Below are 26,422 nucleotides of genomic sequence, written 5' to 3' on the forward strand. Positions count from 1 at the left end.
CAAAGAATAAGAGAATGACAGAGTTGGATGGGACCCTTGGAGATCGTCTAGTTCAACCCCCTGCTCAAGCAGAAGACCTTAGTCCATTCTAGGCAAGTGGTTGTCCAACATCTTCTTAAAAACCTCCAGTGTTGGAGCACGCACAACTTCTGGAGGCAAGTCGTTCCACTGGTTAATTGTCCTCACTGTTAGGAAATTTCTCCTTAGTTCTAGGTTGCTTCTCTCCTTGATGAGTTTCCACCCACTGCTTCTTGTTCTGCCTTCAGGTGCTTTGGAGAATAGGTTCACCCCCTCTTCTTTGTGGCAGCCCCTCAAATGTTGGAACACTGCTATCATGTCACCCGTAGTCCTTCTTTTTACAACACTTAGGACCGATTCAAATAATTTAACAACCGGTTCTCTGCCCTAATGACCAGCTGGGTAGGCGTGGCTCGGTGGTCATGTGACCATGTGGGCATGGCCAACTCAATGTCACTCACATCGATGGGCACTTCGCCTTAGCTGTTACAATGTAATAAGAGTTAACCCGAGAGGCAGTTTCTGTAAGCAGGGCAATAAAGATGAGGCTAGAAACAACAGCAGAATGTTTCCTTCCTGCCTTCCTTACAGGATTAGCCCTGTAAAGTAGAAAAAAAACAAAATAATATTTCTTCCAACAACCAGTTCTCCGAACTGCTTAGAAAGTTAACAACCGGTTCTCCCGAATCGGTGCGAACCGGCTGAATCCCACCACTGGCTAAGACATGGTTTTCAGAAAAACCTTTTGCTTTCTTGAATCAGAACGTTGTTATATAATCTTCCCCAAAATGGCAAGCACGGCTTATAACGACTTCTTGGATCTGGATTTAAACAAACCATCCAGCCTCTTTGTCAATGAACGATTGTTCCACAAATTGTTATACAGTGCTTGCTTTTTTCTTTTTTTTACTTTTTTTTGGGGTGTGTGTGTGAAAGAAATCTGCTTCATTTTGTGTTATGCCCGCAGTTAGATCACAGTGTGAGTGGTAATATAAGTACTGTATGTTCTTTTACTTCGATGCTATTTCTGCTGAGCTTCACATGTGGGTGGATTGAAATACACTAACAGGCCCACCTGCTGCACACAGATAAATGTGTCGAACTGGGAACACAAAAATTGAGTTGTCTAGAAATGAAGGATGGAACCTTGGCAACCCCTCGTGCTCTCTGAAAATAAGGGGGGGGTGGGGAAAGAAAGTTTGCCTTGCCACACTATACTTTAGTTAAAAAAAAAATAAACTTTGCTATTTTCCCCAGCGTTGTCGACTGCTTTGTATTCTCCTGCAACAGTCAAAAGTCTGTCTTAATTGAAAAGAGAACGTAAAGTTTTTAAATAAATATATATATATATATATATATATATATATATTTGTTTTCTGAGGTTTTCACGGGTGTTTGTATGTAGGTCTTTGGTTGTTCGGGTTTTCTCCCGTGTAAAATTGGAAATGTCTTGGCAACGTTTCGACGAAGTCTCATTCGTCATCTTCAGGCTTCAGCTTTGTGCTTCTGGGAAGCTTCTGTGCTTTTGCTCCCAGAAGCACGAAGCTGAAGCCTGAAGATGACGAATGAGACTTCGTCGAAACGTTGCCAAGGCATTTCCAATTTTACACGGGAGAAAACCCGAACAACCAAAGACCCACACACACACACACACACACACACATATATATATGTCTTTGGTTGTTGGGTTTCTCCGTAAAATTGGAGTGTCTTGGCGGCGTTTGACGAAGTCTCATTCGTCATCTTCAGGCTTCAGCTTTGTGCTTCTGGGAGCTCCCAAAAGCACAAAGCTGAAGCCTGAAGATGACGAATGAGACTTCGTCGAAATGTCGCCAAGACACTTCCAATTTTACACGGAGAAAACCCGAACAACCAAAGACCTACACACACACACACACACACACACACACACACACACACACAGAAAACAAATATATAAATATATATATATATATATATATATATAAAACAACAAATATATTTGTTGAAAACAAATATATATATATATATATGTATATATATATATATATATATATATATATATATATATATATATATAGTCGGTCTCTTCTTTTGTATTAATAAATGTGAACGTTTCCCAAGATGTAGGAAGTGAGTGTACGCAACCGTGAAACTCAAAAGGATCGGAACATTTTAGGATTCTGTACATAAAGGCAAAGAAAGACATTGTAGAGCTGAATTCAGTGCCTGGGGGTAGCATGGGCTCATCATCCATGTAATTTTCTTGACAACAGTATGGAAATGTTTGGCCATGGCTGTCTTCTGAGATGGCTTGCAATTTCTTGAGAGAGATTGGGGTAGTCATGCTTCAAAAGTGTTGGATGTGCCCCTCGAAGCTGCTTGGAATGGAATGGAAAGGAACAGAACAGAAGAGAATTGAAAATAATGGAATCAAACGGAACGGAATAGAATAGGAATTAGAATAGAGCAGAACAGAACAAACAGAACAGAACAGATGGAACAGAACGGGACAGAATGGAATTGAAAATAATGGAATGGACCAGAACGGAATAGAATAGAATAGAATAGGAATTAGAATAGAGTAGAACAGAATAGATGGAACAGAATTGAAAATAATGGAATGGAATGGAACAGAATACAATAGAATAGGAATTAGAATAGAGAACAGAACAGAACAGAACAGAATAGATAGAACGGGACAGAATGGAATTGAAAATAATAGAATGGAACAGAACGGAATAGAATAGAATAGGAATTAGAATAGAGTAGAACAGAATAGATGGAACAGAATTGAAAATAATGGAATGGAATGGAACGGAACAGAATACAATAGAATAGGAATTAGAATAGAGTAGAACAGAACAGAACAGAATAGATGGAACAGAACAGAATTGAAAATAATGGAATGGAATGGAACAGAACGGAATGGAATAGAATAGAATATGAATTAAAATAGAGTAGAACAGAACAGAACAGCATAGATGGAACAGAATGGAACAGAACAGAACAGAACAGAACAGAACAGAATAGAATAGAATAGAATAGAATAGAATAGAATAGAATAGAATAGAATAGAATAGAATAGAATAGAATAGAACAGGAATTAGAATAGAACAGAATAGAACACAAACAGAACAAGGATCAACTTGCTGATGGTGGTATGTTTAGGCAGGCCATGATGAGGAATTCCGAAACTTCTGCTCGCAGATCGAATCTGTAAGCAGCAGTTCAACAACCGTGCTTGCGAAAGGGAATCCTCGAAGGAGGTGAATTACGAAAGACTCTTTTGTCTGCCATGCTGTGATGCACAATCAATGTGTGTCCAATTTAATCAGGAAACAGTGTGATCAGACGTTCTGCTGCACTCGTCCCAAGCCCAAAGCACCAGTTGCTATTTATAGCTCAACGGGTTGAACGGTGGGGTTCCACCCCCTTCTGGCATCGATGATGTTTGATTTGAAACGTCTGCAAGAAAATCACCAAGCTCAGGAGAAGCACTACAATAATACTTTCCTACGTCGCAAGAGTTGTAAAACCAGTCGCAGCGTATTTGTATCAGGGGTGAAATCCACTTACCTTCGTTACCGGTTTGCAAATGTGAGTGCGCACACCTCCTCCATGCATGCGCAGAGCCTTCTGCGCATGCGGAGAGGGTCAAAAAAAAGGACGTTGATGATGTCCAGGCGAGTGGCCGGAGCCTCCCATTGCCGACGCTGCAGGTTCGACCGAACCGGATAGAACCGGCTGCATTTCACCACTGATTTGTATCCAGGTATAATAGCCTTTCCTGTAGAGTCCTTTTTTTCTCGCCCCAAATATTGTCCCAGATGGTGGGGGCAGGGCTTCTGGAATATCCGAAGACCTTGGACGATCACTTAAATATGTGTTGTGTCTCGTCCGATCTCACCACAGCCGGGGCCTTCTTATCTGCTTCCGAACACGGAGGAATGCCCTAGTATGCCTCCCGGCCCCAGCCCTGGCTCCATGCCCAGACAGGCTGAAGAGGAAATACCTCCAGCCCCCAGCTCTGGCTCCATGCCCAGGCAAACGGAGCAACTAGACCCCTCCCCCTCCCCCACAGCATGTGAGCCTGAGGGAGGTCAATTGCCAACAGCTGCCGACTGGAGTGACCCTCGCGTCAAAAGACTTGATAGGCGGAGGCAACAGAAGGAAAGGAGGGGCAGGCCTGGATAAGTGCTGAGTCATGGAGCCACACCCCATGGCCTATATAAAGGACCTGCTTTCTGGCATTCTCTGAGTCAGGCAAAGTCTAAACATATCTTGCTGAAGTCACTTTCTGGTCTCCTGCCTGCCCTGAGGACTTTGCTAGGACTTTGGCAGAGCTGCAGAGGCACGCCTGATTCGGATTTCCCTGACCCGGCCGTCAGCGGAGGAGTGGGACACGACAATATGCACCAGCAGTCTGCAGCGACGGCCAAAAAAGCTAATACATTCTATGAACAAAGGAATAGAATCAAAATCCCGTGAAGTATTAGTATTGCTTTATAAAGCCTTAGTAAGGCCACACCTGGAGTAACTGCCTCCAGTTTTGGTCACCACATTACCAAAAGATGTTGAAACTTTGGGGGAAAAAAGTGCAGAGAAGAGCAACTAAGATGATCGAAGGCCTGAAGATTAAAACATAACGAAGAACGGTTGCAGGATTTGGGTTTGGCAAGAGAAAAGGACTGGGGGGTGGGACACACGATAGCCGTCTTCCAATATTTGGGGGGGCTGCCACAAAGAGGAGGGGGTCAACTTATTTTTCAAAGCACCCGAAGGCAAGACAGGAAACAATGGATGGAAACTAACCAAGGAGAGAAGCAACCTGGAATTAAGCCGAAACTTCCTAACAATGAGGGCAATTAACCAGTGGAACAGCTTGCCACCAGAAGTTGTAGATTGAACAGATTTAACAGATTAACAAGAGTTGGAAGGGCCCTTGTAGATCATCTAGTCCAACCAGAGGCTTTCAAAAAGAGACCGTACAACCATTTGTCTGAAATGGTATAGGGTCTCCTGCTCAAGCAGGGGGTTGGACTAGAAGACCTCCCAGGTCCCTTCCAACTCTGTTATTCCATATTCCATATACACCCAACTAGACCACATCTCTGTGGATCAACAGCTCTATAAGAACTAAAGCTCACTGCAGAGATACTTGCTTTTTAATGGTGGAGTTCAGATTAATAAGCAAGTGTGTGTTTGTTTATAGTTTATAGTATCACTGGAAATTATCACTGAGCCGTGCTGGTGCAGTGGTTAGAATGCAGCATTGCAGGCTAATTCTGCCGACTGCCAGCAGTTTGATCCTGATCGGCTCAAGGTTGACTCAGCCTTCCATCCTTCCGAGGTTGGTAAAATGAGGACCCAGATTGTTGAGGGCAAGAGGCTGACTCTGTAAACTGCTTAAAGAGAGTTTGTGAAGGTATGTGCTAGTCTTCCTTCCTTCCTTCCTTCCTTCCTTCCTTCCTTCCTTCCTTCCTTCCTTCCTTCTTTCCTTCCTTCTTTCCTTCTTCCCGTTCTCATTCTTCTTCCTGGTGGCGCAATGAGCATTGCAGGCTGACTCTGCCCACTGCCAGGAGTTCGATCCTGACCGGATCAAGGTTGACTCAGCCTTCCATCCTTCCGAGGTGGATAAAATGAGGACCCAGATTGTTGGGGGCCATATGCTTACTCTGTAAACCACCCAGAGAGGGGCTGTGAAGCACTATTGTTAAGGGTAATCTGGGTTCACAACGAAAATTGTGGACTGTTGAGCAGAGTACCCTACGCATGAAAACGACTGAGACTGGTTGTATACAATAACAATCACTTGCAGACAAACTGGGGTTTGATATTCCTTTACTTTTAGGGAAAAGGCAAAGTCGTAGTCCAAAAACAATTCCAGGTCATACACATATAAAGTCAGTCTTCTTACCAATGTAGACTTGCACAACAAACAAGGTCTTCTTTCAGTTCAGCAAAACACAGTTCAATTCACGACAGTCAGTATCTTGAGGAATCAGTAACTAGCTATGATCAAGCAACGATCATAAAGCTCAAATATACAGTTGCAGCGTGTCTTCAGCTTACAATGCTGTAGCTTCTCTGTAATTCCCCAACAAGCTATAATTTAATAGTCCTTTTATACATTGGCTAAATTGCATGATGCAGCACAACCAAAAAGCAATATCATGCCTTTCTATAAACATACATAGTTAGTTTATATATTGCCTGGCCAACTAGTTAGGCAAATAACAATTTCCTGACAACTATGAAGCGCTATATAAGTCTAAGCGCTACTGCTATCTAATCTGTGGTGGCGCAGTGGTTACACTGCAGTATTGCAGGCTGACTCTGCCCACTGCCAGGAGTTCGATTCTGACTGGCTCAAAGTTGACTCAGCTTTCCATCCTTCCGAGGTCGGTAAAATGAGGACCCAGGTTGTTGGGGGCCATATAGTTTACTCTGTAAACTACCCAGAGAGGGGCTGTGAAGCATTGTGAAGCAGTACATAAGTCTAAGTGCTATTGCTATTATGGGTCCCTTCCAACTCTAGCATTGTTGTTGTTGTTATTGTTATTATTTTAAGATGACAACTTCGAGATTTTTTCGGGCGGGGGGGAGAGCTGGGAATTCAAAATCCCATTACCTAACGTTCTCTTCCCCGCCCCCATCTTCATTCCATTTTGCAAAGGAAGCGAAGTATGTAAAAAGGTGCAAATACTTCCAGTGAATTAATCGGTTTCTGTTCATTTGCTCGCTGCAGCTGTCGACGCAGGGAGAAGCCAGCCAGGTGATTGGCCCGTTAACCGAAGGGCAGAGACGGAACGTGGCGGTTGTGAACTCCCTCTACAAGCTGCACCAGTCCGTTCTAAAAGTAAGTGCCAAGGAGATTTTTGTGAAGGGAAAGCTTTAATTGCCGGAGCACTCCGGAACCACTGAACGGAACCGAACCACTTCTCAAATCGTTTCTCTGAACATTGGAATGGAGCTCGGTCTTTCCTCAGGTAGTCCTCGACTTTCTACCAATTGTTTCTCTTCCCAAAAAAATGTCCAAGGTGGATTCGGAATAGAATAGAATAGAATAGAATAGAATAGAATAGAATAGAATAGAATAGAATAGAATAGAATAGAAAATATGGAATGGAATAGAAAAATAGAGTAGAGTGGAATGGAATAGAATATAAAATATGGAATGGAATGGAATGGAATGGAATGGAATAGAATAGAATAGAATAGAATAGAATAGAACAGAACAGAACAGAACAGAACAGAACAGAACAGAACAATAGAATAGAGTAGAAAATATGGAATGGAATGGAATGGAACTGATTTGAATTTTTTATTGGCCAAGTGTGATTGGACACACAAGGAATTTGTCTTTGGTGCATATGCTCTCGGAGTACATAAAAGAAAAGATACTATCATCAAGGTACAACATTTACAACACAAATGATGGTCAATATATCAATATAAATCATAAGGATTACCAGCAACAAAGTTACAGTCATACAGACATAAAAAGACAAGATACATTCGTCAAGAGTCATAAGGTACAATATTTAATGATAATCATAGGGGACAAATCAGCAATCAGGAAACAATATCAGTATAAATCATAAGGATACAAGCAACAAAGTTATAGTGGAAAGAGGTTGGTGATGGGAACGATGAGAAGATTAATAGTAGTGCAGATTTAGTAAACAGTTTGACAGTGTTGAGGGAACTATTTGTTTAGCAGAGTGATGGCCTTTGGGAAAAAACTGTCCTTGTGTCTAGTTGTTCTGGTGTGCAGTGCTCTGTAGTGTCGTTTTGAGGGTAGGAATTGAAACAGTTTATGTCCAGGATGGAGGGGTCTGTAAATATTTTCCCAGCCCTCTTTTTGACTCGTGCAGGATACAGGTCCTCAATGGAAGGCAGGTTGGTAGCCATTGTTTTTTCTGCAGTTCTAATTATCTAATTACAGCCACAAGACTGGTTTAATAATTGCCATAATAATTGAAACATCAGGTCTGGTGGTGGATCGCCTGACAGCCGCAATGACTTATGACTGGATGGTGGTTGTAAGGTGAGGAGGACAACCTGGATTTCCCCAGCACTTGAGAGAATCCTCGACTCCTCAGCTTACAATCATTCGTTTAGTGACCACTTGAAGTTACAGCGGCACTAAAAAAATGGGACAGAACCATTTTTTCCACTTAACGGCTGTTGCACTATCCCCGACGGTCCCATGATCAAAAAAAACCCAGACGCTTGTCAATTGACTCATATTTATGACGGTTGCAGTGTCCCGGAAGTCCCCCGATCCCCTTTTGCGACCTCCTGCCTAGCGAAGTCAACGGGGAAGCCCGATTCCCTTAACAGCTGGGTTACTAAACTTAACAACCGCAGTCATCCACTGAAACTGTGGCAGACAAGTTCATAAAATGATGCTAAGTTCCTTTAACAGCTGTCTCGCTGAGCAGTGGAAACTTAGGGCTCAATTGCGGTCGTTAAGTCAACGATTACCTTTACAGCATCTCTGTGCAACTTCTTGAAGGAATCGGATTTAGAAGAAGTGAACCAAGCGTATTGTTTCTCGTAGGCACAGCTGGCCTTTCGTGACCAGCTTGTAAAATAAAGATTTGCCATACTTGGACCTCGCTGCACCATTTAACGTTGTCCTCGGTATTTTTTCTTAGGTGATCTCCAACCAAAGTGGATTTCCAACCACTTCGGAGGATACTGTTCATGCTGCTTTGAAGGTAGGAGTGTATGATAATGTCAGATTTAAACTTTACTGTTGTGACCCAGGCCCCAGTAGGTAGTAGGAAACTCGGTCAGTGTAAAACAGACAAACTTTATTCGAACAGCTGAGAATTACTTCATTGTCAGCGTAGTTCAACTAAATTGAAGCAAATTCCTCCCAACACAAATTCCTCAGTCCTGTCACCAACCTTGGTCCAATTAAGCAAACTGCCAAAGGCCTTTCTTGGCAAAAGTTTAGAAGACGCCAATACAAAACAAATGCAACAAGACGAAGCTATCAACATTGTTTTCCGGCAAAGAGCACAAATGCAGTTGCTGGTCTTTTAAGTCTTATGGGAGTAGCCAATCATCTCTTGGCCCTACTCCCGAGTCGTCCTCTTTACTTGAGCTGCTCTTGCCTTCTGGCAGCTCTTCTCATGCATGCACTAGGAACAGGCTCCTCCTGTTCCTCTGCCTCACTACCATCAGTCTCCGGAGTCCACACCTCACTCCCCGATGGCCCTGGCCCCACCTCTGCCGCCAATGCAGAGCCCTTATTTGGGCCTTCCCCAGCCTCCAGGACTGGCCCACACTCTTCCTCAGCCTCATCGCTGTCCAACTCCTTTGCCAGCTCCGCAGGGTGCTGGTGGACCACAACGACCATAAGGTTTCGTCTTCTGAACTTTCCGACTCGTGTTGGAGCCCATCTTCAGAGGCATCCTTATATCATCCTCTTTTAACAACCCCCCCAATCCCTTGCGGGATAGAGTCTGGGCAACTGAATGGAGCTGAGTGTTTACTGGCCAGATGCCCTTCCTGTCACTAATGCGGAGTTTTTGTGCACCGCAGCTCAGAAGGGGAGACCTTTTGTTTAACGTAGCTATACCTTGAAACCGGGGAGGTGCATGGTTCCCTTTCTGACTTGGGTTTTCTCCTTGGTTCTGCCTTCCAGACAATCCATGGTTTGATGGGCAACGCCGTGCAACCTTTGCTGGACTCGGTGGGCGACTCCATAGAAGCTATTATCATGACCATGCATCAGGAGGATTTTTCCGGGTAATTGAATAACTGCTCCTCTGCCTTTCCTATAAGAAGTAAACTATGTGTTCTGTCCCCCCTTCACCTCCATCCGAGTGATGGCTTAATTAGCTCGGCAGCAGAATAGTGAGCGTCTGCCAAGTGTCTCTGTTATCTCCCTCGACGCCGATGAGTCACCCAGGAACAAACTTCAGTTCTTAGTTAATCAGTTGATTTGCCTGCTACGAAGAGGCACAGCAGCTCCTGCTGCCTTTATATCTTGAGGGGTGTGGCTCCATGACTCAGCACTTCCTAGGCCTACCCCACCCCTGCTTCTGTTGTTCCCGCCTCTCCTGCCTACAAAACCTAGGGTCCAGCCAGGCCTGATTGCCATAAGCCGGGTCTGGAGGCGTGGCCTGGGGGGGGAAGAGTCAGGGGACGGAGGCCTCGTTATCTCTTCCACCTGGCCTGCCTCTGGCTCCTGGAGCTGAGCCTGGGAAGCCGGTGCGCCTGAGGTAAGTCCTGACGGCCCTTCCCCCTCACTATCCAAGTCACTTTCTGGCAGGAGGCCCGGCTCGGGGGGCACAGACACAACACTATGTGAAACATGTTGGCTTTATGACCCCCCACAAAAGAAACATTCTTCTAGCTGTAATTCCAGTCTATTATGGAAGGCGAGCAGATGTTTGCTACGGAAACGCATGCAGAAAGCCAACAGAATAAGAGTTGGAAGGGACCTTGGAGGTCTTCTAGTCCAACCCCCTTCTCAAGCAGGAGACCCTATATCGGTGATGGCTAACCTTTTCCGGAATGAGCTCCCAAAGTGTGCATGCGCCCGAACCCCCAAATGCAATATGTGCACGGCCCCTGCGTATGCCCCCCCATGCACACAGACTACCCCCCCCCACACACACACACACCCCACACATACGCAGCAGAGACCCGAAGACCAGCTGGACGGTGGGAGGCGCGTGCATGCGCAGCAGAGCTGAACTGGGGCGACAGCTCGCGTGCCACCAGAGAGGGCGCTGCATGCTACCTCTGGCACGCATGCCATGGGTTCGCCATCATGGCCCTATATCAGTGATGGCTAACCTTTTTTGCCATCGCGTGCCAGGAGGAGGGAGACAAGGGGCGCGCGCACGCGCCCACACCCATAATTCTATGCGCCCTACGCATGCACCCGTCCGTCCCCCCCCGCCCGGTAGGCCCATTTTTCTCTCTCAGAGGCTCTGGACAGTAAAAAATGTCACTTCCTGTCCAACCGGAAGTTGATAAACGGGTCATTTCTGGCCTCCGGAGGGCCTCCAGGGGGATGGGTACGGCCATTGTTGCCCTCCCCAGACACTGGGAGAGGCACTGGAGCCAGATGAGAGAGAGAAACGGGCCTTTCCCACCACCACCCAGGCCCTCCGGAGGCAGGAAACAGTCTGTTTCCCTACTTCTGGTGGGCCCAGAAGACCCGAAAATCAGTTGGCCAGTGCGCGCATGCGCCCTGGAGCTGAGCTCGCATGCCCACTGATATGGCTACGCCCCTATATCATTCCAAACAAATGACTGTCCAGTCTCTTCTTAAAAACCTCCAGTGTTGGAGCATTCACAACGTCTGGAGGCAACTTCTGGAGGAGTTCCACTGATTAATTAATTGTTAATTGTTCTCAGTGTCAGGAAATTTCTCCTTAGTTCTAAGTTGCTTCTCTCCTTGATTATTTTCCACCCGCTGCTTCTTGTTCTGCCTTCAGGTGCTTTGGAGAATAGTTTGACTCCCTCTTCTTTGGGGCAGCCCCTGAGATATTGGAACACCGCTATGCTAATTACTTATCTCTTTAGAAACACTCTCTCTCTCTCTCTCTGTCTGTCTGTCTCTCTGTGTGTGTATGAGTGAGGGAGAGTGTGAGAATGTGAGGCGGGGGAAGTGCACGTACTTTCTACGAAACCCAAGAAAGAGACTATTAAAAAGCAGGATTCCCTTTGATTATTTCATTTGTAGCATTTTTTCGTAGAATCCTTTGCAGGAAAGACTATTGAAATATAATTTGCTTAACTCATAGAAGGAAACCCTTGTTCCATGATGGGTTTTTTTTTCCCCATGTATTTACTGAATAGCTTTCACTTCGGATCTTCTTTAGATCTTGCTTAAAGGTAAAGGTTCCCCTCGCACGTATGTGCTAGTCGTTCCCGACTCTAGGGGGTGGTGCTCATCTCCGTTTCACAGCCGAAGAGCCAGCGCTGTCCGAAGACGTTTCTGTGGTCATGTGGCTGGCATGACTCAATGCCAAAGGCACCGGAACGCTGTTACCTTCCCACCAAAGGTGGTCCCTATTTGTCTACTTGCCTTTTTTACGTGCGTTCGAACTGCTAGGTTGGCAGAAGCTGGGATAAATAACGGGAGCTCACCCCGTTAAGCGGCACTTGGGATTCGAACCGCCGAACTGCTGACCTTTTGATCAACAAGCTCAGCGTCTTAGCCCCTGAGCCACCGCGTTAGCGATGGGTTTAAAAGATTCAGCAGTGCAATAAATCATTCTTACAGGGGGAAAAAAATCCCTGAAATTTTCCTCCTTCCCTCATTCTCTTCCAGCTGGGATTTCCCCCCCACCCCTCCGCTGTCCGGAAAACCATCCCCAAAAGATTTCAAGCCATGTGTTTTTTTAGCTGGATTTTAAAAAAAGGTGAAAATAAATGAAGGCCCTCAATCCTTTCTCAAATAGTGACATGTCATAAACTCTTCCCTTACGTTGCTAAGTGGCCCCTCCATGAAATGAAAGGGTTGCAGATTTGCAAGGGATGCGCATCTGACCTCGGGCTTTCAGGGAATTGAACAGGTCACGCGGTAATCCCGGCTGCAGAATTAGAAAACAATCCTAGGGTTAGGATTTGGAGACAGGCTAAACTGTCACTCCGGCCCGGGAACCGATATTAAAGAATTATCCTGACCGCTGAGCCCTTTAAATTAGGGGGGGATTGAAGGCTTAAGGCTTCTGGCTGACGAAAACGCTCTAGAGGTTTGCAAGAAGGAGTTTGGAAGAGGACAGGAGGGAATGGGAATAAGTCAGGGGTAAAATCTACTTGCCTTCCCAACCGGTTCAGAAGTGCACGTGTCCCGTGCGCATGCCACGTACATGCTTGGGACTCTTCTGTGCACGCGCAAACCCTTCTGTGCATGCGCGGAGGGTAAAAAACGGATTACTTCCTGGTTAAAACCAGGAAGTAACAATGACTGGGCAAATGGGTGGAGCCTTGTGCCACCATTGCTACCGTTTTTCCAAACCGCTGGCCACCATCGCTACCGGTTCGTCCGAACCGGTCTAAACCGGGAGCATTTCACCCCTGGAATAAGTGTTTGTCCTGCCATCATTCCCGAAACCAAAATTAGATGCTTTAGAACAGAGGTGTCAAACTCAAGGCCCGAAGGATGCTTAAATCTGGCCCGCAGGTCCGGCTTAGCAAAGGACCGACCCGCGGTACCTCTGGCAGCCAAAATGGGGCGCAGGGGGGCCATGCATTGTCCCCCATGACCTCTTTCGGGCGGCAAAGTGGTGCAGGAGGCCGCCGAGGGCAAAAATGGGGCACGGAGCGGGGGGGAACTATAATGCTTTTTTTTTTTTAATTTGCATTTATATCCCGCCCTTCTCCGAAGACTCAGGGCAGCTTACACTGTGTCAAGCAATAGTCTTCATCCATTTGTATATTATATACAAAGTCAACTTTTACTGCCCCCAACAATCTGGGTCCTCATTTTACCTACCTTATAAAGGATGGAAGGCTGAGTCAACCTTGGGCCTGGTGGGGCTTGAACCTGCAGTAATTGCAAGCAGCTGCTGTTAATAACAGACTCTTTCCAATCTCTTCCCAATCTCTTTCCATTTATGACTGTATGACTATAACTTGTTGCTGGCAATCCTTATGATTTATATTGATATACTGACCATCAATTGTGTTGTAAATGTTGTACCTTGATGAACGTATCTTTTCTTTTATGTACACTGAGAGCATATGCACCAAGACAAATTCCTTGTGTGTCCAATCACATTTGGCCAATAAAAAAATTCTATTCTATTCTATTCTATTCTATTCTATTCTATTCTATTCTATTCTATTCTATTCTATTCTATTCTATTCTATTCTATTCTATTCTATTCATTAGTCTGTTCAGCCATCAGAGGCCCTAATGCTGATCCGGCCCTCGAAGAAATCCAGTTTGATACCCTTGCTTTCAGAGAGAACGCCTTATATAGCTAGTGCCCGACTTACAACAGTTCATTTAGTGACCGTTTAGCGGGTACAACGGCCTTGGAAAAGGTGATTGATGACCGTTTTTCACATTAGGACCATTGAAGCGTCGCCATGGCCGCATGATCAAAATTCAGACGCTTGGCAACGGGCTCATATATATGACGCTCTCAGTGTCCTTTTGCGACCTTCCGATGAGCAAAGTCCATTGGGAGGAGGAGCCAGATTTCTTCAACAACCATGTTCCCAATTTAACAGCTGAAGCGATTCACTTAACGACTGCGGCAAGAAAGGCCCTAAAATACTTGTTGGGATAAGAAACATTTTGGAGAGCTTTTAAGGGAAATCTGGCTTCCCCATTCAAATCTGGCTTGAAAGAAGGTTGCAAAAGGGGCATCACGTGAAACCCAAGCACCACCCCTCCTGATCCTCGAGCACGGAGAGTGGAGAGAAGGCGAGAACAGCGCAGACTGAGCCAACTACTTGGGAGGAGAGCGCCCTGCCCCTCTTCACAAGGCACACCTGGGGACTGAGACTTAAGGAGATGCTGTGGGGAAGGGCATTTGTCGGGAACAAACTCTGAATTCCTGGAGTGCTGAGTGCCGACCTTTGAACTTTCCTGGATTCCTTGCATTCTTTCTAGATTTCTTGCTTTGCAGCTGTGGTGCTCCCAGTCTTGGGCTGGACTCTGCAGCCAGAGGCTGCTTGAGGTGTGCATGTATATGTGTGATCACTTTGTTCTGGGACTTGTCAGAAATGTGGGAGCGTTTGGAGAAATTCAGAACAATAAAGGGGTGGTTTGAACTGCCAACTGCCTATGTTATCTCTGTGCGGTGCCCCGGGTCGTCACGTAAACCTTTTCCTCTTTTTACGTTTGTCGGGCAGGTCCCTGCCTCCTTCGGGAAAGCCGGACGTCCCTTGCTCTCTGTACATGAAGGAGCTGCAGGGGTTCATCTCCAGGGTCATGAACGACTATTTCCGGCACTTCGAATGCTACGATTTTGTCTACGAGAGGACCGAAGGCATCGCTCAAAGGGCCATCGAGGTCTTCATCCGCAACGCCAGCCTGCTCCGCCCTCTCGGCGAAGGAGGGAAAATGAGGCTGGCGGCCGACTTCGCTCAGGTGAATGCTGCTTGGCTTCCGGTCCGCGCTCTGGGTTTGTCGGTTCCACCCGGGAGTTAGGGTTGAGTTCACAGAGATAACAGAGTCGGAAGGGACTTTGAAGGTCTTCTAGTCCAGCCCCCCTCCTCAAACAGAAGACCTTATGCCGGGTGTCAGCAACCTGTGGCTCCAGAGCTGCATGCGGCTCTTTGGGACCTTTGCTGTGGCTCCCTGTCGGGTGAACCCACCGCTGGCTGGCCCTGCCCCTCGCGCTCCCCTCCCAGTCACTCCTCGCCTGACCGGAGAAGGTAAGGGCGATGACGGGATGGAGAAGTAGCCGGGGCAGAGACAGAGAGATACAGAGAGAGGGGGAGAGAGAGAGAGAGAGAGAGAGACAGAGGGGAGGGAGGGAGGGAGAGAGAGCGATCAAAAGGTTTTTGTGGTTCCCGGGTTTTTTTTAACTACCCTAATGACTGGCTGGGTAGGCGTGGCTGGGGATGTGTGTGTCATGTGACTGGTGGAAGTGAGTGACGTCAAGGTGGCCACGCCCACCCAGGTTTTGTGGCTCCCGGTGTTTCCTTTTCTGTGGGAAACGGGTCCAAATGGCTCTTTGAGTGTTTCAGGTTGCCAACCCCTGCCCTATGCCCTTCTGACCAATGGCTGCATGTCTTTTCAAGTAAACATCATTCTATTCTGAATACGTTAGGGGGGGAAAAAGAACTAGAACCAGATTTTATTAGAAATCAACCAAAATGCATGCTCTCCAGCAACCAGCAACCAGATAAGCAGGGATTAATACCAGGCAAATAGTCAAGCAGAAAGCAATCAAGGCGCTACCAAGGAAAAAAAACCGCACTCTCACTGAACCTGGCTGAGCAAGCTACTGTATATAAATAGGGAGTTCACTCCTCGCTTATTCACATTGATGATGTTACCTAGTTGGGTAATGAAACGTTTGGAAGCAAACCATCAAGCTTAGAGAGCATCAAGGATCACACAGTTCTCCTCCTCCCCCCACTTCTCCTCCTCCTCCTGCGCAAACCCCACTCCTTCGTAGCATTGATGATGTTACCTAGTTGGGTCATGCAACATCTGCAAGCAAACCACCAAGCACAGAAAGCACCAAGGAGCCCAACAATTCAACCCTGAGCTACATGTATTCTCTTCTAATGGAATATGTGAGCTCATATTTATATATGCCATTCAGGTTGATAAAACAGTATTAATATTTCCTTTTTAATGAAACTGTTAGAGAGTAGATTAGACTAGAGAAAAGAATATAGAAAATAGAGAACAGAACAGCACAGAACAACAGAGCAGAGCCAAAAAGAACATAACAGAATAGAATACAGAAGAATAGAATAGAAAATATGGAATGGAATGGAATGGAATGGGAATGGACTGCACTGGACTGGAATGGACTGGAAGACTGGAATGGACTGGATTGGAATGGAATGGAATGGAATGGACTAGACTGGACTGGAATAGAATGGACTGGACTAGACTGGAATGGAATGGAATGACTGGACTGGACTAGACTGGGCTGGGCTGGAATGGAATGGAATGACTGGACTGGATTGGACTGGAATGGAATGGAATGGAAGACTAGAGTGGACTGGACTAGACTGGAATGGAATGACTGGACTGGACTAGACTGGGCTGGGCTGGAATGGACTGGAATGGAATGGAATGACTGGACTGGATTGGACTGGAATGGAATGGAATGGAATGGAAGACTGGAATGGACTGGACTAGACTGGAATGGAATGACTGGACTGGACTGGACTAGACTAGGCTGGGCTGGGCTGGGCTGGAATGAAACGACTGGACTGGACTGGAATGGAATGGAATGGAATGGAATGGGTTTATTGGCCAAATGTGATTAAACACCTATGGATTTTGTTCCGGTGGAAACTACCTATACAAACATGCATACAAGCCCAGATTTATACATTTGGGGTTCTCTTATTGAAACCGTCTGAAGGACTCAAATTGTAAGCCCCCAAATGCAAAACAAGATCATTATATTTAAGCACGTCGTAAACTAAAAACTGAAAAGCAATAACCATCCCTTATGCCATAATACACGGCTCAGTTCTCACCTTCGGTTACAGTATATATTGGCCGGCCTAAAAAGATTTCCTGAGGTCGGCGAGATAATTTTAAATGACATTTCCTTGACATTTATATCTACCGCGAGGCATCATCTAGGAATTGTTGCACCTTACGATCCTGTTCATTACGAGGATCTTTGTTGCCAAATAACCAAAAAAAAAAAAAGGCAAGTGCACCAAGGTTACAGTAATTTGGAGCATTTTAAGTTGTGTTAGTTGGGGGAATAATATTTTGCCCTTTAAATGCCAGGTGGCTCTGTACGATCAAAAGAAAGAAATGGGAGCACGATGGAGGCAGAAACAGATGAAGCGAAATCAAAGATTTGTGTTTTTTTCCTCCCCATTATCTGGCACACACACACACAAACACAAAAATAATACAATCTCTGGGCAGGGGATTTGAGTTTAGCCGAGAAAAATATAGACTTTTTTTTGACTACAAAAAGTAATTTCATCGCTGTTGGCTGGAATGGAAAAAAGATTCCAGATTTGTCAGAAATGTAATATTTGCAAGACTTACATCCTGCCTCATGGACGAACAGCAATAAGGATGCTAAGAAGCGGGGGAATTGGATGAATTATTTTCCTTGAGGGGGTAGGAAAAAAACGTAAAGAAAAATGAAAAAGGTTTGGAGATAGTGTTTAAAATATCTTTTTTTTGGGGGGGGGCGCTAGGGCCGATGAAAGAATTTCTGGTCTTTACTTTTTTGTTAAAATGCAGGAAGTCCTCGACTTCCGACCACAATTTAGCCCAGAATTTACGTTGCAAAGTGAGACTTTGGTTCGGTGAGATTTTACTCCATTTTACGACCTCTCCTGCCACCGTTGTTAAGTGAATCGCTGCAGTTGTTGAGTTAGGACAGCTGGTCCTTGACTTATGACCAAAATTCAGCCCCGAATTTATGCTGCTAAGTGAGATGTATTTGTTTAAGTGAGTTTTTCCTCTATTTTACGGCCTCTCTTGCCATAGTTGTGAAGTGAATCACTGCAGCTGTTCAAGTTAGTAACACAATTGTTGCGTGAATCTGGCTTCCTCATTGTCTGTGCTTGTCATGAAGGTCGCAAAAGGTCACACGACCCCGGGACACTGCAACCGTCATAAATATGAACCAGTTGCCAAGGTAGTCTAAATCACGTGACTCCGGGGATGCTGGAACGGTCATAAGTGTGAAAAATGATCCTAAGTCACATTTTTTTTAGTGTCGTTGCAACTTTGAACGGTCATTAAACGAAACATTGTAAGTCGAGGACTACCTGTAATGCAGTTGTTCAGTGAATCTGGCTTCCGTGTTGACTTTGCTATTCAGAAGGGGTCAAATTTGAGCTCAACTGTGGTCATACGTCGAGGACTTCTCAATCTACTCTAATATCTACTCTAGGGTCTACTCTAATAACAAAGGGGCCTCTGGTGGCTCAGCGGACTAAGTCTGTCTGTTATTAACAGCAGCTGCTTGCAATTACTGCAAGTTCAAGTCCCACCAGGCCCAAGGTTGACTCAGCCTTCCATCCTTTATAAGGTAGGTAAAATGAGGACCCAGATTGTTGGGGGCAATTAAGTTGACTTTGTATATAAATATACAAATAGGATGAAGACAATTGCTTAACATAGTGTAAGCCGCCCTGAGTCTTCGGAGAAGGGCGGGATATAAATTCAAATTAAAAAAAAATACTACAGCTCTTGCGGGCAACATTCCAGCCACCACAGAGGTGTGTACGTTTTGTGTGTTTTGTCGCAAAACGGTTTCTTGCAATGGCACACCAACCCATAATAGGAGGACGGCTTGAGGCATGGAGACAATCTGAAAAGTGTTCCGTTATTTGTTAATAACGGAGCAGAGACGACGTTTCGATCATTCCTTTTTTAAAAAAAAAAAAGCTTTTAAAAATGAGTACACCATTGAATTGTTTGTTACAGGATGTTGTAATGCTAACAGGTAAGAGCTAAATTTTATGCTCGGTTGTCGGTCACCAGCTGTTAAAAAAAGCTAGCGTTAGATGCTGTCAAGCCCAACGTGCCGCCGTGCACAATTTTGCCACACTACGCGTGATAGACTCGTTTTTGTCTGGCAGGAACGAGGGAGTGTAAAATTGTTCCAAATGGCCTGGGAATTTCAGCAGAAGAGGTGTCAGATATTTAGCGTGGCGCTCGCTGCGAAGTGTACCCTATAGTAGAGCAGGCGTAACAAACTCGATGGGTTTTAATCCACAAATGCACTTCTTATTTCGGATGTTGTGAACATTTGTTCGGTGTCGCCGAATGGATCATGCGTTGGCTGAACTGGCCTCCACAATTTTGGAGATTGAAGGGAGAAGAGCTAAGTTTCCCTTTGAGATGGATAAAATCTCGCTACAATTCCCTGTGTGGGAGTCCAGCTCTTCTCAATGGACTAGAAACCAGGAGACCGGGAGTTCTAGTCCCATATTAATCATGAAAACCAACTGGGTGACTTTGGGCCAATCACCAGGAGACGGTGAGTTCTAGTCCTGCCTTTATCCGTGAAAGCCAGCTCAGTGACTTTGGGCCAATCACTAGGAGATGGAGAGTTCTAGTTCTATAGAATATAGAATTAGAATTAGAATTATTAGATAGAGTAGAATAGAAAATACGGAATGGAATGGAATGGAATAGAACAGAGTAGAACAGAATAGAATATAGAATTAGAATTATTAGAATAGAATAGAAAATATGAAATGGAATGGAATAGAATTAGAATTAGAATTAGAATTATTAGATAGAGTAGAATAGAAAATACAGAATGGAATGGAATAGAACAGAATAGAACAGAATATAGAATTATTAGAATAGAATAGAATAGAAAATATGAAATAGAATGGAATTAGAATTAGAATTATTAGATAGAATAGAATAGAAAATATGGAACGGAACAGAACAGAACAGAACTCAACTCTTTATTGGCCACGTGTGATTGGACTATTGGACACACACAATTGTGATAATATTAGAATAGAATAGAAAATATGAAATGGAATGGAATAGAATAAGTGATAATTCGCGATCATAGTCCTCGTAAAAATACATTCATCGACATAAACCATATTATACATGTATAATTTATGAATACTATAAATCATATTAGCAGATGAAAGCCAAACCATTTCCTCTTGCAGATGGAGTTAGCGGTGGCCCCCCTGTGCAGACGGGTCTCTGACCTGGGGAAATCCTACAAACTCTTAAGATCCTTCAGGTAAGGGATATTTCAACAGCCGAGAGACTCTGATTCAGTTATTTTCATTAACAGAGGGGGGGGGGATTCAACGGCTTCTCACTTTTAGAGGCTTTAATTAAAATCCTCTGGTGAGAATCGCATGCAAATTAGCAACCAATTATCTTTTGATTTCCCCCCCCCTTCGGGTTTTATTCAGCCTGTGACTAAAACACGGAGAAATTCTGCCGTCCAAATTGTCACCTCAGTTGTATCTTTTTTCGCTTTTATTTTATTTTATTTTATTTTTAATCTCGGTTCTTGGCGATAATGAGCTGCTGCAGTCCCACGAAGGGCTCCCCCCCTCCCTCCTCCTTTTTCTCCCCCTCGGAAGCCGAGAATTTATAATGGGGTGGCAGAGGAGGGCTTAATTAAAATAATGAGCTGTTATTGCAAACAATCACCCACCCGATTTGAAAACAGGGTGTATGAAATCCCGCCCAAGCAAATTAGCAAAGGGTGGCATGCTGTGTTTGCTATTAGTTAAGTGTGATTAAGGGCAAAACTCACACTCTGGAAAACGATGATAATTGGTAGAAACTTCTAGAAGGGGAGGGTGTCAAACCAGGGGTGAAATGCTCCCGGTTCGGACCGGATCGCCTGATCTGGTAGCAATGGCGGATGGTTCGGAGAACCGGTAGCAAAAATCCCTGCCACCCACCCCCACCCCAGCTGAGCCGCGCAATCATCAGAGGGTTGTTTTTTTTTACTTTTAAAAGCATCTTTTCTTCGGCTGAAAAAATGCTTTTAAAAGTAAAAAAAAAGCCTCTGATGATCACGCGGCTCAACTGGGATCGTCAGAACCCTTTAAAAGCATTTTTTCTACAACCTCTTCAGCTGAAGAGGTTGTAAAAAAATGCTTTTAAAAGGCTCCTCTGGCGATCCTAGCTGAATTGCCTGATCATCACAGGCTTTTAAAAGCATTTTTTTACAACCCCTTCGGCTGAACAGGCTATAGAAAAAAATGCTTTTAAAAGTAAAAAAAAAAGCCTCTGATGATCACGCGGCTCAACTGGGATCGTCAGAACCCTTTAAAAGCATTTTTTCTACAACCTCTTCAGCTGAAGAGGTTGTAAAAAAAAAAAAGCTTTTAAAAGGCTCCTCTGGCGATCCCAGCTGAGTTGCCTGTTCATCACAGGCTTTTAAAAGCATTTTTTTACAACCTCTTCCGGTGAAGAGGTTGTAGAAAAAAATGCTTTTAAAAGTAAAAAAAAAAGCCTCTGATGATCACGCGGCTCAGCTGGGATCGTCAGAGGCTTTTAAAAGCATTTGGCCGAAGAGTTTGTAAAAAAATGCTTTTAAAAGGCTCCTTTGATGATCCTAGCTGAGTTGCCTGATTGTCAGAGGCTTTTTTTACTTTTAAAGGCAAAAAAAATGCTTTTTTAAAAAAAGAAAAGCCTCTGACGATCAGCTGGGATTGTCAGAGGAACCTTTTAAAAGCATCTTTTTACAACCTCTTCGGCAGAGGTAGAAAAAATGCTTTTAAAAGTTTTTTTTTAAAAGTTGGCCACGTCCACCCAGTCACATTATCCCCCAAGCCACACCCACAGAACTGGTAGTAACAAATTTTACATTTCACCCCGGCCAGATCTAATCACCTCATGGGCTGGATTTGCCTCCCGGGCCTTGAGTTTGACACCTCTGGAATAGAATAACAGAGTTGGAAGGGACCTTGGAGGTCTTCTAGATGGGCCCTCTGTGGCCCAGCTCTATGGTGACACCAGCATCCACCATGATCAGCCTTCTGCTACTCAATTGTTCCAAAGTCTTCATGTTCTGCTCTCTTTCCCCATCATGGCTCCTCCTCCCGCAGACCCATGCTCTTCCAGACCAGCGAGCATATCTCCAACAGCCCAGCGGTGGGAGACGTCATTCCGTACAGCACTGCCATCCAGTTCTTATTCACGAGGGCACCACCCGAATTGAGATCCCCGTTCCAGGTAACGAGATGACGTAAACTTTGTGTTGTGCCTCGTCCTCCCTCCTCTCCTCAGCCGGGCCCCTCCCGCCTCCTCCCGGGCCTGCTATCAGATTCAGAGTCTGATAATGAAGAGGAACGGCCTGGCATGCCTCCAGCCCCCAGCCCTGGCACCATGCCCGGACAGAATGTCAGGAATGAACAAACAAACCTCACTCCTACAGCGTGTGAGCAGGGAGCCAGCCACATGCTAGAATTACCGGCAGCAGATCCAGAGGAAGGGAATTCACAGTGGACGGATCCCCGCTTCCGGAGATCTGAGAGGCGACGTCAGCAGAAGGAAGGGAGGGGCAGGCCTGGATAAGTGCTGAGTCATGGAGCCACACTCCACAGCCTATATAAAAGACCAGCTTGAGTCAAACAACTTTGAGTCAAGCAAAGTCTCCTTTAGTTTGCTGAAGTCACAACTTGGATTCCTGCCTGCCCTGAGAACTCTGAAAGGAATTTGGCAAAGCTGCAGAGGCTTCGTGGCCACGCTTGATACGGACTTCCTAGACCCGGTCGTCAGAGGGGGAGGGGGACACGACACTTTGTCTATAAAATACGGGCCGTCCTCGACTCGCGACCGCAACGGGCGACCGCAGATGTCTGTTGCGAAGCGAGACATTTGTCAAGTGAGTTTTGGCCCCCGTTGTACGGCCTTTTGAGCCACCGTTTTCGAGCGAATCCCTGGCTTTGTCCCGTTAGCGACGTGGTTGTTAAGCGAATCTGGCTTCCCGCTTGACTTTGCTGGTCCAAAGGTCGCAAAAGGGAATCGCGTGACCTTGGGGACGCTGCCACCATCATAAATATAGGCCAAGCGTCCAAATTTTGATCACGTGACAGTGAGGATACTGCAACCGGTTGTAAGTCTGAAAAACGGTCATAACATAAGTCACTTTTTTTCAGTGCCGTCGTAACTTTGAAGGGTCACTAAATGAACTGCTTTAAGTCGAGGACTACCTGTGTGACACCAACGTGGGGAGACCCATTTCTCTCCAGTTGTGTGCTCAATGCCAGGTTGGGTTTGATAGAGAAGAAGTTCCTGATACAGGTAGTCCTCGACTTAGAACGGTTCGCTTAGGGACTGTTTGAAGTTACAACGGCATTGAGAAAAGTGACTTAGGTCCGTTTCTCACACTTACGACCTTGGCAGCATCCCCATAGTCATGCGGTCAAAATTCAGATGCTTGGCAACTGACTCACATTTATTCCGGTTGCCGTGTTCCAGGATCAAGTGATTCCCTTTTGCGACCTTCTGACAACTAAAGTCAATGGGGAAGTCAGATTCACTTAACAACCAGGTTACTCACATATCACCTGCAGTGATTCACTTAACAACTGAGGCGAGAAAGATCGCCAAATGGGGCAAAACTCACTTCATCCCTGTCTCACTGAACCAGAGAAATTTTACACTTCCAGGGCGGTCGTAAATCGAGGCCTGCCCGAATTATGGGACGAGCGACTTCAGCGCATGAAGGAGCAAGCCGCTTTTCAAAGAACAAAATGAAAAATTCGGGTCATTTTCTGCTCCGTTTCAATTTCCCAAAGTAGAATATTCGTAATATGTTAATGTGGGATATTCATAACGGCCTTTTTTTTTTTTTACATCGTTACGATGGCAAGTTCAGAAATAGAGGAGAATAAATTCTGAATATGGCATGAGAAGGTAATCAGGAAACATATTATTCGTCGTCTGGCAAGGCAATCTGTGACAGCAAAAAAAAACCACAGAAAAAGTCTTAGAGCAGCGGTTCTCAACCTGTGGGTCGGGACCCCGTTGGGGGTCGAATGACGATTTGCCAGAGGTCGCCTAAGACCATCGGAAATATGAGAAGTATACTTGCGAGTCGAAGAATCGCGCTCCAATGGTTGACTCCACAAGCCAGCTGCAGGCTCTTCAAATCACTAGCCGGATTCGGCTTCAGGCGCGATGAATTAAAAAAGAGAGAAATCTTTGCTCTGATGTCTCCCTCTCAAGCCAGCTGCAATCACTCCCAATCGCTAGCCTAATCTGGCTTCAGGCGCGATAAACTTAATAGGGGAGGAGTCTCCGCTTTAATGCCTCCGTCCTCAAGGCAATCGCAAGCAGTTCAGATCGCTAGCCAATACGGCTTCAGGCGCGATAAATTCAAAACGAAAATAATTTTACGGTTGGGGTCGCCACATCGTGGGGAATTGTATTAAAGGGGTCGCAGCACTATAAAGGTTGAGAACCACTGCCATAGAGGCCCGTGATGGTGAACCTATGACACGCGTGCCAGAGATGGCACGCAGAGCCCTCTCTATGGGCATGTGCGCCATTGCCAGTTGCTCTTTTAGTTTCCGGCATGCCAGCCAGTTGGTCTTTGTGGGTTTCCGAGTGCCAGAAAACGGCCTGCAAAGTGCCAAAAACCAGCCTGTTTCCAGTCCGTTTCCAGGCCATTTTTGAGGCCGTTTTCCAGGCCATTTTTTGCACCGTTTTCTGGGCCATTTTTTGGACCATTTTCAGGGCTGTTTCCAGGGCCATTTTTTATATTGTTTTCAAGCCGTTTTCAGGGCCATTTTCATTTTTTGGCCCGAAAAATGGCCTGAAAATGGCCAGATAACGGCCTGGAAAACGGCGTGGAAAATGGGCCGAAAAATGGCTAGAAAACAGACCAAAAAACGGCCATAAAATGGCTGGAAAACAGCCCGGAAAACGGGCAAAAAACGAGCAAAAAACAGGCATGTGTCCGTCGGCCAGCTGGTCTTCAGACTTTCCAGTGCTCCGGTGCGCCACACTTGCACACACATGCGCGTGCATTCCGGTTTGGCCGCTTGGTCCCGAAAAGGTTCGCCATCACGGTTATAGGCTAACAAAAGCACAGTGGCATAATATTACATTTCTAAGCAGAGAACCTAATCTTTTATGATCCCTTCCATTCTTAAAGGCTTAAGGGATAAATTTCTTTATCCTTCCGTGTTAAGTAGTTTGACAATCATCATCATCATAACAGTACTTTTGTGAGCAAGAGAGAAAAAGGAGCATTCCAGATTCATCCAAAGCAATTTGCTAGGGTCAACAATGCTCTCGGCCAGCCCAAGACAAGCTAGGAAAGTTTAAGGAAGCGTGGGGGGAAAAAATAAGATTTTAGAAAAGTGTCTTTCTTGCTTCTTTGAGATAAACGCGGAATCTGGGAAATGGTGGAAGGATTATCCCAGATTCATTGATGGTGAAGGCAAGGATCTCTTTGAATGACTCGAAACACAACATCTCGGTTTCTTGAATTAAGTTGCTATGACTTTCAGTTTACAGTGGATTTCTGTCTTTTGATCCCCGCTCTCTTTTCCACGTGTTCCCCCGCCTCTCTACAATCTCTCCCAGCTATAGCCAAACAAAGTAGAACTGAATTCATCTCCAAGCAAAATTTCCTTGAAATCCACTTGATTTGTCCATAATTCTAGAATTGCTCAACACTAAGCAGTGGAACAGTATTTGTACTTAAAGATGCATTACAATGGGGAATTCTGGGAGTTGAAGTCCACCCATCTTCCAGTTCCCAAGGCCAAGAAACACCGCTATAAATTGTACTACTATCACAATACATCATATTATTTGACATCTCCTCAAAAGCTTTTCTCAAAATAGATCCGTGCTTTGGTTACTATAATGATTTGATAGTAGGATCTGTCGTTTATTTGTGTCAAGAATAAGCTTTTTAAATGTATTATTCATTATTATTTTATTTGTTAATTATAGAGAGCAGACTGGACCATTGCCCGTTACTCGCGATGGCTAGATGACCATCCGGCAGAGAAAGAACGACTCGTTTTAATACGGTCAGACATATTTTAATTTATTTTTGGTAAATTTAGGAATATTTCAGAGTTTCATGTTTGATAACTCTCTTCATCTTCTTTGCCTATTCCGGATAGATCATCTCTCGGACTACTAGGAAGATCAGATTTGTGTACATTTTAAACCAAACTTGCTGGAAATACGATGGCTTTCTGTGAAGAATTAATAATAGCTACATTGGTACAGGCAGTCCTCAACTTAAGACAGTTCACTTAGTGACCATTCAGTTACAACAGCACTTAAAAG

The 26,422-nt window shown here is 45.1% G+C and overlaps 2 protein-coding genes across 2 annotated transcripts in view; one reads left to right on the top strand and one right to left on the bottom strand.

The window, feature by feature from the left end:
- COG5 (component of oligomeric golgi complex 5) overlaps positions 1-26,422 on the top strand; it is a 169,253-nt gene that overhangs the window by 140,370 nt on the left and 2,461 nt on the right. The window contains exons 15-21 of the mRNA XM_058190345.1: positions 6,749-6,859; positions 8,664-8,726; positions 9,662-9,765; positions 14,845-15,082; positions 20,305-20,381; positions 22,213-22,339; positions 26,078-26,157. Coding sequence (XP_058046328.1) covers positions 6,749-6,859; positions 8,664-8,726; positions 9,662-9,765; positions 14,845-15,082; positions 20,305-20,381; positions 22,213-22,339; positions 26,078-26,157 — 800 coding nt within the window. The remainder of the gene's footprint in view (positions 1-6,748; positions 6,860-8,663; positions 8,727-9,661; positions 9,766-14,844; positions 15,083-20,304; positions 20,382-22,212; positions 22,340-26,077; positions 26,158-26,422) is intronic.
- PRKAR2B (protein kinase cAMP-dependent type II regulatory subunit beta) overlaps positions 1-26,422 on the bottom strand; it is a 150,977-nt gene that overhangs the window by 11,633 nt on the left and 112,922 nt on the right. The window lies entirely within an intron of this gene.

This window comes from Ahaetulla prasina, chromosome 7, assembly GCF_028640845.1.
Source record: "Ahaetulla prasina isolate Xishuangbanna chromosome 7, ASM2864084v1, whole genome shotgun sequence".
Classification (NCBI taxonomy): domain Eukaryota; kingdom Metazoa; phylum Chordata; class Lepidosauria; order Squamata; family Colubridae; genus Ahaetulla; species Ahaetulla prasina.